This window comes from Carex rostrata, chromosome 28, assembly GCF_964058835.1.
Source record: "Carex rostrata chromosome 28, lpCarRost1.2, whole genome shotgun sequence".
Taxonomy (NCBI): domain Eukaryota; kingdom Viridiplantae; phylum Streptophyta; class Magnoliopsida; order Poales; family Cyperaceae; genus Carex; species Carex rostrata.
This window is the reverse complement of record NC_135945.1, coordinates 781,707-802,214: the sequence shown is the minus strand read 5'-3', so window position 1 is coordinate 802,214 and position 20,508 is coordinate 781,707. Positions and strand designations below refer to the sequence as shown.

The 20,508-nt window shown below is 31.2% G+C and overlaps 1 protein-coding gene across 1 annotated transcript; it reads left to right on the top strand.

The window, feature by feature from the left end:
- Positions 1 to 3,963: 3,963 nt before the first annotated feature.
- LOC144545900 (trans-resveratrol di-O-methyltransferase-like) lies at positions 3,964 to 5,375 on the top strand. The gene is made up of 3 exons (XM_078294469.1): positions 3,964 to 4,313; positions 4,450 to 4,730; positions 4,917 to 5,375. The coding sequence occupies exons 1-3, from the start codon at positions 3,992 to 3,994 to the stop codon at positions 5,223 to 5,225; spliced, it is 912 nt and encodes a 303-aa protein (XP_078150595.1). The 5' UTR covers positions 3,964 to 3,991; the 3' UTR covers positions 5,226 to 5,375.
- The last annotated feature ends 15,133 nt before the right edge of the window (positions 5,376 to 20,508 follow it).

Genomic DNA, 20,508 nt, shown 5'->3' with positions numbered 1-20,508 from the left:
TGGACTAATAAAGCGTTGTTGATTCATAACAAATAGGGAAAGTATCTGTTGATAGCAGTATGCAGTATGAAATGCAGGGTTCATAACATTGACTAGGGATCATTAAATTGACACTTTTGATAACAGTTATCAAATTAAAGCCAAAAAGAACTTTACAAATTGAAAATTTAGATATTTTTGCTATTAAAGTTAAGCAATAAAACCTTTTGCTTCTAACTAGAAATATTTTATACCAACTTTTTTGCATTCTTATTGCAGATTCTGGGATTGATTGTTTTTTAGTGACACTGTCAGTTGTCGATACTGATTGAGAAGTCGGAGTTTGAGTCGGTACTATAAAAATGCTGAGAAGAACCTTCAATTCATCTAATCTCTTGTGCGAGACATCCTCATGACCAAAACCACGCACTACCTTTTTGTGTATGGCACCGCCATGGCCATGAAGATTAAGTTGTTGTTGCTCTCAGGGGTCTCAGCTCTAACGATTCTCTGGTCAATGTATGTACTTTCTTTGGTATCAATCAGTCCACTGTTTCTCAGGTACGCAATCAAATTGTACATTCTTTGTGCCATTTACTTTTTTTTTTAATTCTTCTGTGTGGTACATGGGAAGTTAATTCTTGGGGGGGTGGTGGGGAGTTCCTGCTGACGTTTACCTTTAGGTTGATACAGCACCTGAGAGAATTAGTGTCTGTTGAACAATTTTGATACGATTCAGAAACAAAAAGTAACCCCCTCCCCTGTTGCAGTGTGACCATGTGGATTAAATTGTCAGTTACTTGCATATGGGATTTTAGGTTTAGTGTTCTGGAACTGCAATATGGATCAGCAATTATCTGAAGATCTTTTTTATGGAATTAGCAATTATCTGAAGTTCTGTGAGATAGCTGGCTGTTATTTACTCCTATAGGTATACATGAATTAATGGTTTTTTTTCTCTTTTTCAGCGGTGTTTAGTACTCGACTTTTGTTGAATGCAGGAGACTAAGCTTAGAAATGTCACTATTATGCTCCCCTTTCATGTATGGGGACTACTGGACTACATCACCGGAGAGCTGACCCCGAAACTGCTCTCTTGTGGATAATTTTATTTGGTTTCCATGAATTTAGGGTTGTTTTGTTTGGTACATTTTGTTTTACCGGTACAACTGATGATTTTGGCTTGGGTGGGTTTTATAAACTTCTCTCTTGTGATTGTGTTAAATCAGAATTTAAAATTATTAGGCGGATAGTGTTAAATTGTGAACAGGTCAGAATTTGTTCTACTGGTACAATCAGAATTTTGAAAATTGCTTGTGATTCTCTAATGATTGTGTTAAATCATAATTTTTATAAACTGCTCTCTTGTGATTTTCTGATGATTTTGTTTTACTGGTACAATTGATGTGTTAAATCAGAATTTACTGGCATGGGTACTGATTGTGTTGGATTGTATAAATTGATGCGTTGGTGATTGGGTGAAGCATTAGATAACATCTAACGAACCACACACATTTGCAACACAAGGCTATGTGGGGCTTCAAGCCCCGGTTTCTTCCGCTTATTTTGTAAAACAGGGAACTCAGCTACTGTGCCATATATTGTTGTCCATAATACCCTTTTGGCTCATGCTGCTACCTCAAACATGCACAGGAAGAAATATAAGATAATGTTTGCTTCATGCATTTTATTTTACTGCTGGCGTTCTTTATTCAGAATCAAGATTATTATCGGATACACTTACCTATGGTTATTAATTATTTGATAAAATTAGTTGGGTCTAACATTTATTTGGGTTTTTATCCAATCACAGTGAGAATCTGTCTTTTTCTTCTACTTATTATGGATTGACGCTTGGTTGATTTTGTCCTTTCAATACTTAGATTTAGCTGTTATTGACAAGATTATTATCAAATACACTTACCTGTGGTTAGTATTTGACTACAGTTTTATAGACAAAGTTTAACCAAGATTATTCAAAGTTCTACAAGTTTAACTTGATAAAATAAGTATAGAAGAAAGTAAAAGAAAAGGGTATATAATTACGTATCACCAAAACAAGTAAAAGAAAAGGATACATATTTTCCCCTCTAAATTTGTAATATCATATTTACCCTTCTAGATATCAAAAACTCACCAAATTTACCCAATTTATTGCATTTTCTTTTAAAATTTTCTAAATTTATAAAGTACACATCCTTTGTTAAAAAAACAGCACATATGTGAAGTAATTAACAAAGCACCTATAATCAAACATCTTTTTAATTTCCACGGCAACGCGTGGCCGGCACTTAACTAGTATGTATAAATTAATGTCTTTGTTTCTCAACGCTCTTATTATATTACTGCCTCCACTCTGGAAGTAGGGCCCTTGAGGAAATGTTTAGTTTGACCAGGAATGGATGTCCTTTGGCATACATGAGGGGATGTGTCTTCTTAGGGATGTGTTTAGTGTGACCAGAAATGTTTAGTTTATCCACCATTGTAACGATTTATTTATCAAAGGCACGCAGCAATAATCACTACTACAGAACTGCAGACTTTATCGGGTAAAAACTACATGTGCTAACAGATTTTTTACATTTGAGAATTTTAGAGTATTGAGGTTCTACAGTTTACATTTGAGAATTTTACAATATTGAGATTCTACAGTTTACATTTGATAATTTTACAGTATTAAAGTTCTATAGTTTGCATATGTATGTTTTACAGTATGTGTAGTGTTAATTTACATTGTATAGATGCATATATATTAATAATTGAATAAAAAAAATTAAAACTAATTTTAATTTTGGGAAAAAAAATTGATTCAAAAAATATTTGGATTCAAGAAAATTAACGTTGATGCAAAAAAAATTAATTTTGAATAATTTCCATGGTTATATTGAAAAAAACTGCAAGTTTGAGAAGTGGTCCGGTTTTAAAATGTTATAATTGATTATTGATTAACGAGACATTAATTAGTTAAAACTTTTATTTAGATCGAAACTACCAATTTTTGTCTCTACCATTTTATAAAAGAAAATTTCGGAATTATCAGCGCCTCGGAAATATTTAGTACCTCTAAAACTAAGATATAAGTATTTGGATGATAAGATATTAATACTTGAAACTAAGATAGTAATACTTTAATGTGTAACTTGTTATGATTATCCCTTTTCAGTCTTCCAATCGTACTCGCGTCAACTTTCCTCTATTGCAGTAGTGGGGACCCTGTATCAACGTATCAACCTTAACCGATCATCACTGCGTTAACCTTCCTCTAACTTAAATAGTTGACCACATAGGTATAAATATTTGCAATACTTGATATTAATACTTTCAGACGTCAGTAATTGTCATATGTAAACTATACTTGTAAGTATATGTATAAATACTTGTACGTTAAGGTATATATATTTTTGTGATGAAGAGCTTGAAATTATATTATCATCGATCTCATTTAAAAGAGAAAATTGCGTAGAAGATGTTCGTTGTTTTAGATTCGCAAAATTACTCACACATCGTTCAAATATGAATGACATTCAACAGAGAAAAATACTCACCTCTAAAAATGTTTATGGTCTCCGAGGTAGTTTGATTGGTCCTTCAAAGATAATTGTAGTGCGAGTTTGTTTGAGAGATTTAGTTGGGAAGAGAATCAGCAGATTCTGATTCACTTCCTTAATTTTTATTCATTTCTTATTCGATTCAACAGATTCTTACCGATTTTTCCTTCTATGGTCAAATTTATTCAAAAGCTAGCCCAGCCGACAGTCTGTCAATGATAGTGCTTATCATTTAATAATTCATAATTAATTAATTATATGTTACAGGTTGGCAAATATTTCACCGAGTCGCTTATATAAACAGATAACTGGTACCTTGGCTTCTCCATATATTCAGTATATAGCACATATATACAAATGGAGATGACGATAATAAGAAACTCATGCCTAGCTTACATCAGTAGTTTCGCTCTCAAGTGTATTGTGAACCTATCTCCGGGCGCATTAAAGTGTACGGCCAACCCATGCCTTTGCATGAACTCGCTCGTTCCATACCGATCCCACCAGAGAAGGACTCAATGCTTGGCCGCATCATGGCACTTCTTGTTCACCAAGGAATCTTTGCGCAATCCGAAGCAGGCTACCTGCTCACCCCCATCTCAGAGCTCCTTCTCGTTGAGGGCTCCAACATGGGCATCTACGTGCATATGTTAACACAGGTAGACTTCCTCCAAAGTTGGGAACGTCTCAGCGAAGTGTTAACAGATACTGGTACATGCACCCTGTTTGAGAAAACATTTGGCGGGAAACAGTTGTGGGAGTTATCGAAGGAAGAACCCGGCATTGGTAATACTAAATACTATATATGAGGATCACTCTCTTTCTCTCTTTCTCTCTTTCTCTCTCTATGACTGTATATATTTGTGAATTTGCTACCTAATTAATTAATAATTACATTGGAAATTTGAAATGTCCAAACTAGGTAACTTTTTCAACGAGGCAATGACAAGCCAGACCAAGCCGTTAATGAGAGGCTTATTTGCGATCTACCCACATATATTTGATGGCTTACATAGTCTGGTAGACGTCGGTGGGGGCACCGGAGCTGCAGTGAAAATTATTTCCGAAGCCTTTCCCGGATTGAGATGCATTGTATTTGACCTTCCACATGTAGTTGCAGAGGTATCAAAAAATGACTCCTTTGATGTGGTTGGGGGAGATATGTTTGAAAAGATACCTCCCGCTGATGCAATTTTTATCAAGGTCTCTGCATATTCAACCTCATGCTCGAGCTAAATTCACCATTATTATTAATATTTCTTATAATAATTGTTTAATTTTGATAAATTAACCATGAAAATTTGATGTTCTTGTTTATGCAGAAGACACTCTATTATATATACAAATTGAATTAATTAATTAATTACCTTTTTCCAACATGTTTCTCAGAATATTCTTCATGACTGGAGCGACGAGGACTGTGTTCGGATACTAAAGCGATGCAAAGAAGCAATTGAATCCAGAAAACATAATGCTGGGAAGGTCATTGTGGTGGACATCATCATAGATTTAGAGAGTGATGACCCAAAAGAAGTGGAGACTAGTCTTTTGTTCGACATTGACATGATGTGTTGCTTTGGGTCGAAGGAACGTTACAAGAAGGAATGGCATGATATCATACTGGCATCAGGATATTCTGATTACAAGATATATCCTGCTAGGGTGGGTACTGATGCTGTTATTGAACTCTATCCATGAATTTCTGTTATAATAAAGAAGACCAGTGGTGGGAGAGGATAATAAAACGATGTTTTATTTCATGCAGTTTTCAAATTAAGTTTAAAGTTATTTCCCATGTATTTATTTTCAATAAAGCTTCAATTACAGCAACTTTGCATCAATTGGCTCTTAATTGCAAGCCTTTGAACAGAGTTTGGTCTGCTTATAAACTTAACTAATAATAATTATTAATTTTTGGTGTTTAATTAGAAAAAGAAATATGACTGGTACAAAAGTATTACAAAAGCTCACTCATCCGAAGTTCTTCAATGTTTTCTCCATGAATTCACAAAACCAGTGCCGTCGCATTCTTTGTTGGCCAGGCGCTGCCACCACTATCCCCACACTTGTATATGGTGATAGAACTGCGAGCCCTACAACGCTGCAGATCGCACAGCCTCCTCGTTATCGATCACTGGAGTTCAACCCACAGCAGCACAAAACCCTTTCTCGTTTCTTTTCCTTGATTCCCTTGATTTTCCCAGGGTTTAACTGAAGATGAAGGGAACTTTTCAATTTTTTTACTCGGGATAACAACAACATATCAACACATCGAAGACGTTTAAATTTGCCATAGATAACAGTTCATTATCCATTGCTAATTGCCACGTAGTAAAGGTATATCTATCACAAACGGTTAGTAACTGTTTGTCATGAATACATCCTTCACCAACAGTTCATTACATAAAACCGATGGTTAATGATGTATTTTGTATTAGAATTCACAAAGAATTCATTTTCCGTTCCTTCTATAATGAACCGTTGATTAAATTTTTATTCACTAAAAAAGTTTATTTTGTATTAGATCGTTGGTGAAGGATGTATTCACGAACTGAATATGTCAACACCGACTGTTTTGCTTAATGAACCGTTGGTGAATATGTCATCACCAAATGTTTTCTTTGTGAACAGTTGGTGATCTAGGTTTAATTCTTGCTGGGCTCGGTTTAATTTTTTGCCATCTGTTGGCCGTTGCAGCTAACTCTTAATAGCCAACTTCGACTACTTCCCATGCATTTTGTGCATTGAGCAACGCATGCATCTGAATACTCCAATTGTCGTTATTCGACTTGATGAGTCGTGGCAATGGTATCAGCCCAACTACTATGTGGGGCCATAGTTATCTCATCTTTTTTTAATGGTCTGTGGACCTGATTTCTCCCAACTACTATGTCGACCCCTTCATTAAAAACGGGTCTGGCTCAGAAGAATTTATATCACTCTGAAGGTAGCTCACCCGTTTGACTTTGAATTCGGCCTGTTCATTAAATATTGCCATTGATTTAAAGCATCTTGTCAATTTTTAGATAAGTTAAAGGTCAGGAATTAATGTCTTTGATTTAGATCGAAGGGCCCAATAAAACCAGGATATCCGTATTTTTTTTTTTTAGAATACAGATACAGATCGGATATTAATCGAATACGGATATGAATCGGATATTAATTGGATACAGATACATGTTGGATATTATTAGATCCGAATATGGATACGGATATAATTCGGATTTTTAATTCTAAAAATATATATAATTAACTTGTTATGTAGTTTCAAAACATATATCTATTTAACTAAAATTCATCCCAACATGACAATATTTTAATCAATATATACCAAGAAAAAATCATTTTGTCTAGACATATGTAATTCTAAAAATTAAATTAAGAATTAATATCGCACGACCTGGAATTAAATAATAATTGAAACTAATATCTAAATTTAAAATAAAATCAAATTAGACCCGTTTGAATCCCAAAAATTCTTAATAATTTGCGTCTCTTATTTAGATAATATCATGTTAATGCCTATACTATATACAGAACAGTAAATTGAATTAAGAAAAGAATACGAATAATTATCCGAATTCATATCCATTTTTCAGACTAAAATTGAATCCGAATCAGTATCCACATATTATGTATCTGTATTCATATTCGTATCCGACAATCCGAATGCAAAAAATTTGGATTGATTTTCTACGTGAAGCTTTTCTTGAATATTAGTTGAATGTTGAATGATTATAATATATGGATGTAAAATTTCGGGTAAAAAAATTCGGATTGATTTTCTACGTGATGTTTTTCTTGAATATTAATTTGTTGAATGTTGAATTCGGAATGATTATAAAATATTAAAATATGGATGTTTTTCTTGAATATTAATTTGTTGAATGTTGAATGATTGTAATTGTATATGGATGTAATATTTCGAGTAACGGGTTGGTTTCCTACATGAAGTTTTCCATGCTATATATATTAAATTTTGTACAACAGTTCTCCAAATTTTATTAATTCTACTTGTAAAATGTTGGTATGTCTAAAATATCCTGTGTTATATACCTTCGTTCTGAAGAGTACTTTTGGCGTTAAAATGGTTAATGAATGATTAATTCATTGGGTCCATTGCGTTTGGAACTTCATCTTTTGATTGGGCCCATTTTGTTCCTCATTTTGATCTGTAGAACCCAAAGAACATCTTTTAAATTTGAATCTGAACCGTTCATTAAATATTGGGACGTGATATGAGTACCCGCACTCTCATCCCCCCCATTACCCCCCAATTTTATTTGTTTAATCTCATCCACATTTCTCATGATCTATAAAGAATTTTGCGAATCTATAACCACGAACGTCTTCTACGCAATTTTATCTTTCAAATGAGATCCATAATAACATAATTTCGAACTCGTTATCACACAAGTATTTATACCTCGTCATTTAAGTATTTATACCTAGTATTTTGCACATATGACACTGCTGACATTTAAAAGTATTAATATCAAGTATTATAAGTATTTATACCTATGCACGGAAGTATTTATACCTATGTGGTCAACTATTTTTGTTAGAGAAAAGTTGACGCAGGAACGATTAGGGAAATGTGATGCGATGATGCGGGATCCACGATTAGGGATAAAATACTTACAAGTATAGGTATAAATACTTGCACAATGAGGTATAAATACTTGTGTGACGATAAATCCGAAAGTACGTCATTATGGACCTCATTTGAAAGATAAAATTGCGTAGAATACATTCATAGTTTTAGATTCGCAAAATTCATCATAGAACATGAGAAATGTAAAAGATATTGAAAAAAAAATCTCACCTCTAAAAACGTGTATAATTCTTCTCCCATGTAGTTTGAGTGGTCCCTCTATATAGTTATATCAAGTTAGACATGCAAATATTAATATCTCAATTTGCAAGTATTAATTTATTATCTTCCAAGTATTTATACCCATGAATTTAATTAAACTTGAAAGATCACAGTGTTGTGAATAAATTTAATTAAACTAGTTAGTTAAGTTAGTTTATGGGAAGTTAAAATATGTTTAAGAGATAGGGGTACAATGCGGGTACTGAGTGTGGGGATTGAAATAATTATTCTTAAATATTAGCACGAATATTAAAAGTGTATCATAAATTCTTTAATGGATCCAAATTGATTTTGGTTTGAATAAAATGATTCCAATCTAAATTCACTATTTCCGTTACTCGGCCAATCACTCGATCAAACGCGACCACCCTAGGCTTTAAGATTTGTATATGATTTAGAATGATTTTAGATCTAGAAATTTGTACAGATGAACATAAAAGCGGGTATAAAATACAATTGTGTGAGTCGCTTTCCAAAATAAAACTATATCTATTATTAGTTACAATATATATTAGGATTATGATAATTGTCCCCCCACTTTTATTCTTCTATTTATGTTCGCACTTAACTTTCATAACTATTTTAGAAACCACAAAAGTTCCAACACTGATTTTTTTTTTCTAAAGTATTAATCTCAATGTACAGAAGTATTTATATCTAAGAACATAAGTATTTACTAGTAATCATGCCCGTGCATAGCAACGGGAGCAAATTATGTAGTAGAAAACATTAAGCTCCTTAATAAGGAGGAGAGATAATTTAAATCAAATTTGTAGAGAAAAATAGTTAAATATTATATTTATCTACAAGATAACACATGTGAACTCTAGTGTAGTGGTGAGAATTTTGGCACCAACAAAACCCAACTGGGTTCGAATCCCGCCTTCAGCAGAAAAAAAGAAAAAGGATGCGCTGTGCACTGGCTTGGTCCGCAAGTGCCGTGCGTGGTTCAGAGGCGCGGTCTACGGGCACTGGGATCATATGTGGTGCGACCAATGCATACTTTGAAAATTTTATTTATGTGCGATCTGGAAATTCAACGGTTGAGCATCATTTGAAAAAAAAACAGTAAATCAAGACCCTTGCAGGATCTAGACATTAATCTCCTTAATAAAGAGGAGAGATACATGTATGATGAATTATTTTTACATAAATAATTATCTCCAACCAAATCTCAAATTACATGGAGGACCATACACGTTTTTAGAGGTGAATTTTTTTCTTCATTCAATCTCGTCGACAATTCTAGCAATCTATAAGAAATTTTTACAAATCTAAAACCACGAACATCTTCTACATAATTTTTTATTTCAAATGAGATTCATGATGACATACTTTCGGACTCGTTATCAGACAAGTATTTATACTTCATCATGCAAGTATTTACACCTATACTTAAAAGTATTTTTATATATGACACTGACTGACATATGAAAGTATTAATATCAAGTATTACAAGTATTTATACCTATACACTAGAGTATTTATACCTATGTAAAAAATACTTGAATAATCACCTCGTATACGTTTATCGTGATAAATATTTTTTTGTATGAATAAATAATTAATGGGGGTCCATAGTACAACCTCTAATTTTAGAAATGGACCCTCTAATTTTAGAAATATTTAAATAATTAGTAGAGATCAAAGTACAATATTTAAATAATTATCACTTTTCTTATTTAACGTGGACCCTCTAATTTTAGAAATATTTAAATACTCCGCGGGGGGGATTTTTTAATCTGGGGCGCGGATAAAATCCGCGGGGGGGATTTATTAATCCGGAGCGCGGATAAAATCCGCGGGGGGGATTTATTAATCCGGAGCGCGGATAAAATCCGCGGGGGGGTATTTTTATAAATCTGGCGAAAACCTGGGCATTTTAATTTAATTTATTTATTAAATGGGTATTTTTAAAAAAATCGGCCCCTTTATCATCCTGAATCTCAATTGTGTTGAGTCAGGTACCTGGGAGGATACGGATCCGTTATTAACGCAGTCACGGTTGAAACATATATATCATATTAATTGAGTGGCTTATTATATATTATATGATTTTTTTTATTTAAAATGGAGGAACCTGACAAAATTAATGTCAATAAGATAAATGTAAAATGTAAAATGCATTGGTCGCCGCAACCACACTTATTAATAAAGATTCCATTGCTCTGATATCAATGCACGTTGAAATTGCTGCTTATTTCATTTTTTGTACAAGTACCGTTGGTACGTACCAATAATGATTTTTTTGGTACGAGTAGCGGTAGCAATAATGATGGGTCTGATTGGAACCAAAAAACAGATGAGAACATTTAATATAAAAGATTTGTATTAAGGGTACGGTGGCATGGGTTGTATATAGGGGTGCAAACGGATCGGTTATTATTCGTTCGGATTCGGATCCGCATCCAATTTTTTGTGCATACGGATATTCGGATACGGATATTCGGGTACGGATAATTTGCGGATACGGATACAGATATGATTTCAATTTTTAAAAGCGGATACGGATATGAATATGGATAATATCCGTATCCATAATTTTTAAATTAACGTATATTCGTGTACTGAATGCCTAGTTTCGGCTTGAAGTTATGTTTTAATCAAACCAGTCTTTTTATTTAAAATACATTGCCAATTATATTTATGTTTTACAAGCATCAATTTATTAATCAAACTAAAATTTAGTAAAATTAAAAAAATTACTTAACCAGTATATTCTGGCTTGGAGTTATTTAGGTCCTTTTACGTTGACCAGTATATTTAGCTCCTTAGAATTATATATGTTTAGAGAGAATATCTTTTGTGTTGGTATATTTTGATTCGAATTATAGTTATGTTGGTGAATTTTAGTTAATTGGATATGATCGGTGAATTAATGAATTTTAATTATGGCTATATATATTTTGTAATGGCATAACATATGTATTTTGAATTAAGAATCCGAATTATATCCATATTTGTATTCGTAACAAAAAAATATTTGATCTGTATCCGTTTAATATCCAATCCGTATCCGTATCCGATTAATATTCGATCCGTATCTGTATCCGAAAAAAATACGGAAACGGATATGGTTTTATCATTATCCGATCCGTATCCGATCTGTTTGCACCCCTAGTTGTATAGAGGACTACGGTGCTACGGCTTAATATTTGAGTTTTGAAAATCCTAACGGTTGATCCGAACCGTTCATCTTGTTCTTCATATTAATATGTGTTTGGAGACCAAATTTTACCATTTTTGGAAATTTTTTACTATTTTTTTAGATAGGTAGAAAATCAAATATCTGAATGGTGCAGAATTTTTTAAATCAAGTGATTTTCTACCTATCTAAAAAAATAGTAAAAAATTTCCAAAAAATATAAAATTTGGTCTTCAAACACATATATATTAATATGGAGAACAAGATGAACGGTTCGGATCGACCATTATGATTTTGAAAACTCGAATATTGAGCCATAGCACCGTAGCCCTCTATTCAACCCATAGCACCGTAGCCTTACTCTATATAAATAAGAGTAAAACTAGAGTGTTCTTAAGTTCACCAAAGTGTTTGGTGAACTTACTCTAAAATCTATTATATCGGTTTCAAACGACAAATCTAAGCCGTTGAAATCCATTTACTTCACAAAGTGATGAATTTACATACAAAGATTTTAAGTGTTCAAATTATTTTAGTATAAAGTCAAGCGGTCAAATATAGAGGGTTTATAAATTAATTTTAGTGCATTCATTTTTTTAGCACTTTTTGACCACTTGACTTTATATAAAATTAATTCGAAATTCTAAAAACTTTACATGTAAATTCATCACTTGTGAAGTAAATTGGTTTCAATAGTTTAGATTTATTGTTTGAAACTAATCTAATAGGTTTTGGAGTTAAGCTCACCAAACACCTTAGTGAGCTTAAGAACACCCCAGTTCTACTCTATAAATAATATTGGCTGTGATTTATTGTGGAAAAGATTTAAAACTTTTCAACAAATAAACTGATATTTATTTTTTATGAAAAAAGTTGATGAAACATAACTTGATTAATTATATTCCAAATTTTACTTATTTTCTAAATATTTAAACTAAAATATCAGAAAAAAATCAATTAAAAAATCTTGATAAGTCTATTTGATAGATTTTTCATTATATTTGTATCACAAATAATAAAATAAACAGTTAAAACTTAGACCAGTATAACGATTTCTAACTTCACTGTCATTCTTTTATAACATAATATGGGAATATGGCATTGATAAGCTTAAAAAAAAAAACAATAATGACATCTCCTTAATAATTGTTAATTAATGGGTTTTTAATCAACCTCGGCCTACCTTGTTTAATTTGAACACATCAACTTCGGCTCGGCTCGATTTGAACACTTGAACTATTCAAGCAATTTCATTATTTTCCTATTAAGTATAATTTATTGTTTTTCTTTGAGTAAAAATATTCTCCAGTACACAATACATATTTAAATTTTGGCTAATAATTTTTTTTTCCTTTTTTGTGCATTAATGTAACCATGTTTTGAGAGTAAACGTTATTATTCATGTTTGCAACATTCTTCACTTTTTATACAATTAGAGAAGAGTTAAAATGCACCATTAATTTTGTGTCTAGGCAATTAATTTTCTGAGGTAAGTATCAGTCACTTAGGTGTTACAACGACTGATGCATTAATGAATGATGACTTGATGATGGCTTCACTAGTGGAAAAACAGGAATCAGGATCGGTTATATACACATATCAGTATCGGAATCCAACCGATCCTGATGAAGGCGATACTGATACTATCAGGATCGGTTTTATATTTTTCAAGAACCGATCCAAATAGAAACTATTAGGATCGGTTTTTTAATAAACCGATCTTAATAGTTGTTATCTAGATCGGTTTTTGACTAAGAACCGATCCCGATACGTACTATCAAGATCGGTTTTTATATAAGAACCGATCCAAATAGAAACTATTAGGATCGGTTTTTTAATAAACCGATCTTAATAGTTGTTATCTAGATCGGTTTTTGACTAAGAACCGATCCCGATACGTACTATCAAGATCGGTTTTTATATAAGAACCGATCTTGATAGTATTTTCGAATTTTTTTTTTAAATTACATAACAACCGATCCTGATACGTACTATCAAGATCGGTTTTATATTAAAACCGATCTTGATTGTATTTCAGATCATAATTCCAAAAAAAAAAAAAAAAACTTTTAGGATCGGTTTTTATTTAAAAACCGACCTTAAAAGTTTTTTTTTTTTTTTTTTTTTTTTTTTTTTTTTTTTAATTATGATCTGATAAAAAAAAAAACTTTTAGGATCGGTTTTTATTTAAAAACCGATCCTAAAAGTTTTTTTTTTTTTTTAGAATTAGGATCGGTTCTTTTAAACAACCGATCCTAATAGTAGTAATCTGGATCGGTTGTTTAAAATAACCGATCCTGATATTTTATTGAAGCTAAAAAAAATATTTTTATTTATTTGACCAGCTTCCATATATATTTTGCTGGCCAGCATCCTAAATTTTTTTTTGTTGCACAGTAAGAAGCAATTATCAATTAAATATCATATACACATTCTAAATTAATTATCATACACATCTTAAACTATTACAAAAAATTCATGTACTTCATAAAAAGTTTTGTGAAGCATTACATGTTATAACAAGAAATTTAAATCCAAAAAAAAATTAATTAACAAACATACAATTGACTAATTGGGCTATTTCTTCAATTAACACACATTTATACAATATACACATTTATGCAATTAATGTAAAGCACAACAATAAAAAAATCAATAATTACCTCTTTTGCAATCACATCACTTGAGATTAAAAAAGACCATAAAAACAAAAACAAAGGTAACAATTAGATGGAAAAACATTTTCCAATAAAAAATACAAAAAAATGTGTTTTAAAAGTATAATAATGAGAAAATTAGATAAAGCTAATACCATGATAGTTGATCGGCCGGATGATTAAGTAACTTGAGAGAGATGTCCTCAAAACTGTAAAATAATATACAAACACCATTAATTAATTTTTGAAACAATAAAAAAAATTAAAAACTGGCACAATTGAGCCGGAGGTGCGAGAGGCTCGGATTTGAGAGGAAGAGACGGAGAGAAAGAGAGAGAGAGACACGGAGGAGAGGGAGAGACGGAGACAGAGAGAGAGAGACAGCGTACTGAGGATTTGAGAGGGAGATACGGAGACAGAGACAGAGATGCTAAATTGAAAATGAGAGGCGCGAAATGAAAATAAGAAGAACCCTAGCTAAGCTGGTTATATAGGAAGTTATCATTAGGATCGGTTGTTTATAAAGAACCGATCCTAATAGTATCAGGATCGGTTTTTATAAAAAACCCGATCCTGATACTAATTTTTTTGAAAAAAAATAGTATCAGGATCGGTTTTTTATTATAAAAAACCGATCCTGATACAATTTTTTTTTCAAAATTGGTTCTGCAAAAAAAACAAAAAAAAAAAAAAAAAAAAAATCAGGGTCGGTTTTTTATAAAAAACCGATCCTAATAGTATCAGGATCGGTTTTTTATAAAAAACCGACCCTGATTTTTTTTTTTTTTTTTTTTGCAGAACCAATTTTGAAAAAAAAATTGTATCAGGATCGGTTTTATTGCTAAAAACCGATCCTGATAGTATCTGGATCGGTTTTTAGCAATAAAACCGATCCAAATAGTTTTTTTCTTTTATTTGGAAAATCTTTTCATATGGTTATGTTTAAATAAATATAAAAAATTACATATTAGAAATATAAGTTAATTATTTAATAGAAATTTAATTTAATTTTCAAATTCTACTTAAATAATATTAAACAGCAGATAGGTACTATTTGACATTGATATTTCATTAATGTAATTTTGATGAAAATTAATGTAATTTATATTATTAAAATTTATGTGATAATATAATTAATTATTTGACATTGATATTTCATTTTGAAGTCATTTTGAAGTCATTTTGACTATTGAATTTTTTTATACAATCATGCATGATGCATCAATGACTTGTGCCATATAATAATATACATAGGACTTGAACCCTTGTTGTGTGGGGTTGTGAAGGAACGAATACGAACATTAGCATTTGGTCGATCGGAACCGTTAAAATGAAAGAATGTCATATTAATTTCACCATTATAAAATTTGATACAATTCGGGATTCATTTACTACTTCATCAAAGCAAAACAATATAGAAACAACGCACGGCCGTAAATAGTTTACGTTGGATCTTAATATTATTTAAGTAGAATTTGAAAATTAAATAAAATTTCTATTAAATAATTAACTTATATTTCTAATATGTAATTTTTTATATTTATTTAAACATAACCATATGAAAAGATTTTCCAAATAAAAGAAAAAAACTATCTGGATCGGTTTTATTGCTACAAACCGATCCAGATACTATCAGGATCGGTTTTATTGCTAAAAACCGATCCTGATACAATTTTTTTTTTCAAAATTGGTTCTGCAAAAAAAAAAAAAAAAAAAAAAAATCAGGGTTGGTTTTTTATAAAAAACCGATCCTAATAGTATCAGGATCGGTTTTTTATAAAAAACCGACCCTGATTTTTTTTTTTTTTTTTTTTTTTGCAGAACCGATTTTGAAAAAAAAAATTGTATCAGGATCAGTTGTTATAAAAAACCGATGCTAATAGTATAACTATTAGGATCGGTTGTTTAGAACAACTGATCCTGATAGTTCACAAATTAGGATCGGTTGACTAAAAAACCCGATCTAACTAGTTTTTAGGATCGGTTTTGTTCAGAAAACCGATCCAGATAGGTATTAGTATCGGTTGTTTCATATAACCGATCCAGATAGGCCGATCCTGATTCATGTTTTTCCACTAGTGCTTTGCTTTCTTCTTTTGGTCAATAAAATCTTTGGTCGACTTATTTGATTGGAAGCCAATTTGCTCCTTTCTTGAGAAAAGGACTCTCTTGTTCTCCAATCTGAACTGTTTAAAATTAATTAAATAACTTCAATTAATTTTTTTTATATCAATATAATTTATTAAAACAAATCAGATGTAATCGAAGCCGTTTGATCAATTTTGAACGGTTTAGATTGAAGAATAGGAGAGTCATTTTTTTCTTAAGTAAAGGAGCAGAGTTCATTCCTATTTGATTGGGGTTACAGATGTCTCATCTTTGAATGGTCTGTGTCTCTGTGGACCTGGTTTTTCCCAACTACTATATGGACCCCTTCATTAAAAAGGGTCTGGATCTCCTAAAGTAACCCAATTTCTGGGTTTTGGATAATTGTCCGATTCAAATTCTTTGCTCGAGATTGCTTCGTGATTCAAAATCATTTTGTGGAATGTATGCAATCCACTTCAGATGGATTATTGTGGATTTGAATCAGACGGTCCAGATTTAAAACCCAATTTTTGAGTTACTTCGCTGGATCTGAGCTCCATTAAAAAGGGGTCTGTCTCCGAAGAATTTATATCCCTCTGAAGGTAGCTCACCCGTTTGAGTTTGAATTCGATCGGCCTGTTCGTTAAATATTGCCATTAATTTAAAGCATCTTGTGAATTTTTAGATAAGTTAAAAGTCAGGATGTCTCTGATTTAGATCGAAGGGACCAATAAAACCAATAACCCCAATTTTTATTTTTTTGAATACGGATACGGATATGAATTGGATATTAATCGAATATGGATACATATTGGATATTATCAGATACGGATACAGATATAATTTGGATTTCTTAATTCTAGAAAGAGGAGAGTTAAAATGCACCCTCTATTTTGTGCTCTTAACGTGCACCCTCTCTTCATATCTTCATTTTTAAAGTTCAAATAGTCGATTCGAACCTTCCAACGTGTTATTTATATTAAAATGTGCTTGGAGACCAAATTTTACATTTTTTGAAATTTTTTTACTATTTTTGAAGATTTTTTTATTAAAGTAAACAATAATAAAAAAAATTCAGCAAAGTGATGATTTTCAAAAATTCTAAAAAAAACAGTAAAAAATTTCCAAAAAAATGTAAAATTTGGTCTACATGCATATTTTAATATGAAGAACACGTTGGAAGGTTCGAATCAACTATTTGAACTTTAAAAATGAAAATATAAGAAAAAAGTGCACGTTAGGAGCACAAAGGGAGGGTGCATTTTAACCCTCCTCCTATAAATATCTTGTGTTATATCTTCGTTCTGGAGAGTACTTTTGGCGTTACAATGATTAATGAATGATTAATGAATGATTAATTCATTGGGCCCATTGCGGTTGGAACTTCATCTTTTGATTGTGCCCATTTTGTTGGGTAATGATTTTAACAGAGATGTTTTAGCTTCATGCAGCGCAAAAACCTTATGTTATTCAGTTTTGGTTCTATAGTAGGTGCCCTGCATGAAGTGAAAACTAGTCTGTTAAAATATTTGCCCATTTTGTTCCCCATGCATTTTGTTCTGTAGACCCAAGCCTAATTTATTTCACCCAAAGAACTTCATCTTTTATATAAGTTTGAATCTGAACCGTTCAGTAAATATTAGCACGAATATTAAAAGTGTATCATAAATTCTTTAATAGATCCAAATTGATTTTGATTTGAATAAAATTATTCGATTATTCTAAATTCACTATTTTTGTCACTCGGCCAATTAATCACGCGGTCAAACGAGACCGCCATAGGTTTTAAGATTTGTATATGAATTAGAAGGATTTTAGATCTAGCAATTTGTACAGATGAACATAAAAGCAGGTATAAAATAGAATTGTTTCTCTTTAGGTAGCTTTCCAAAATAAAACTATAGCTATTATTAGTTGCAATATAAATTATCTCATTTTTTGATACTTTTTTTTTGTAAAAATATTTGGTAAATTATACACTTGTTTTGCAATTAATCCGCATAAAAATTACTTAGTTGTGCATGCAATGGGTAAACAACATATATATATGTATGAATCATAAATATTGTGTGAAGATTATATATTATGTGAACATGTTTTGTTGATATTTCGTAGTGATTTGCCAATTCTATTGGAGTTTACCATTTGTAATTCAACACGTGGAGCTTGATGACACCGATCGAATTGTACATGCAAGCAACATTCACTAGTTTATCTAATTGTGCAATTAATTCACATAAAAGTTACCATGTGCATGCAACATAAACATTCAAATAAACATCGATATATAGAATTCATCTTCTTATTTACAATTACAACACATCATATATATGCAACAATTTCTTTTGATTTGACTAATTAATTAACTATATTTTATTAGACACTAAATTTATAAGATCATTATCAATTATCTTGGTTAGGTTAAATAAATGGGTCAAACTAACTTTCAACTAATGAAACATGTTTTGAATAATAAATCATGTTTTCATTCCAAGTCTTCGGCAGTGTCGTAATGAACATGTGACAATTAATTAATCGATATAAAAGTTACCATGTGCATGCAACATAAACACTCAAATAAATATCCATAAAATTCATCTCCTTATTTACAATTAATTTTTGTCATTGAACAAAGTATTTGTTAGCTTTGAGAACTTTATTGCTTCTTCTTGAGCCATTTTCTTTTGCTGAAATTTGTTGCAATTTTTTTTTTTTTTTTCGGTCACAGAATTTTTCGCTTTGATACCATGTTATTTTGTAAGATGAGAAGAGAGAATAAGAAAATAACTTATTATTTCAATCTTATTTATAGCTTTACATGGGTATCTATTTATAAAGAAATAAAAAAAAAAACTAGCTGTTGACTATTCCCTCTTCTATTTAATTACAAACATTATTTCCTAGTTTACTAATTACAAGACACTATTCCCAAAAAACTAACCGTTACAAATAAATTTGAAAGTAGCCGTTTATGTTAACAGTTATAGTCTTTTTTTTTTTCTTAATTGACAAACACATATTTAAATAGGGAGCGCAAACTGTACAGATGATGCATGTGTCCTCACCCATAACAGATGAGAGGTACGTCTCTTGTAGTTTTCTTTCAACATATGAAATCGACTAGGATATATAGTTTGTATTTTTATATTATTTTGCATTGGTGACACAAAATTTCTTCCTATAAAAACAAATTCGATACTACGTTTTCATCTATATAAAATATAACGGTTTAAATAACATATAGCGAATATTTAATTAAAGGTTGAGAAAAGAGTATGTCATATTGATAAATAACTAATTAAATTGTTTTGATAATAACAACAACAAATCCGATGATTGTTAGAATAAAATGTTCTTCATAATTTAGATAAATTGTGTATAAAATTCAATTCAATTTACAAATCATTAGTCTTCAACAGGTAGCTAGAAAAATATATGAATGAGTAGAGGTTTTCAAATTACAGAAAAAATAATGCATGTTATCAAGGATAGCAAAAGAGAGGGAGGGAGGGAGTTTCATGTTTTAACAGTCTCATCGCTCTGGGTTTCACTTTTTTCTCCATGTTGAGGAATTATCTAGCTATTTATAGGGTTTCTAAGGTCTGGGGTTTCAAGGGTCAGTCTTCAAGTTGGTAGCATTTGATAAATTTTAACAAGGATATATAGCAAGAGCAATGGAGGGAGGGATGGAGGGACTTATTTTATTGATAATAAAAAAAGTGGTGTTTCGTTGACTAATTGTCTCGATTCCCATTTCTCATCATCTCTTGCTCATCACTCATTATCTAATACCCAATGAGGGGATAATTAATTTCTAGAGATGACACTTTAAAGATTAAACTTCAAATAAGACTAAAAGTGGGGATTTATTATAATTTAATTCTGTGTTAAAATACTATTTAGTTACTTTTTGTCTGTTTCCAATCCATTCTATTTTCTCTTTGAAGCAAACAAATTAATCATATGCAAACTGAATGAAACCAAAACAATACTGTAATGATGATTAGTAGGTAGCGATACGGGCATATTAATTTTGGAGAAATGACACTAAAATATTAAATTTCAACTAAAGACGTAATAGATATTCATTTTAATTGAAGCCTGCGATTTTAGACTTTAAATTTATTATTTACTTTTTTCCATTTTGAATTCAAATATATATGTTTTCTTATTGAAATAAGGTTATTTGTAAATATTATAGCATCTTATTTATAA

Bases quoted from the DNA above. Each gene is read 5' to 3' on its own strand.
- LOC144545900 (XM_078294469.1), top strand. From the start codon at position 3,992: ATGCCTTTGCATGAACTCGCTCGTTCCATACCGATCCCACCAGAGAAG. The intron at 4,314-4,449 runs GTAATACTAAAT...TGTCCAAACTAG, and splicing joins GAAGGAAGAACCCGGCATTG to GTAACTTTTTCAACGAGGCA. The intron at 4,731-4,916 runs GTCTCTGCATAT...CATGTTTCTCAG, and splicing joins CTGATGCAATTTTTATCAAG to AATATTCTTCATGACTGGAG.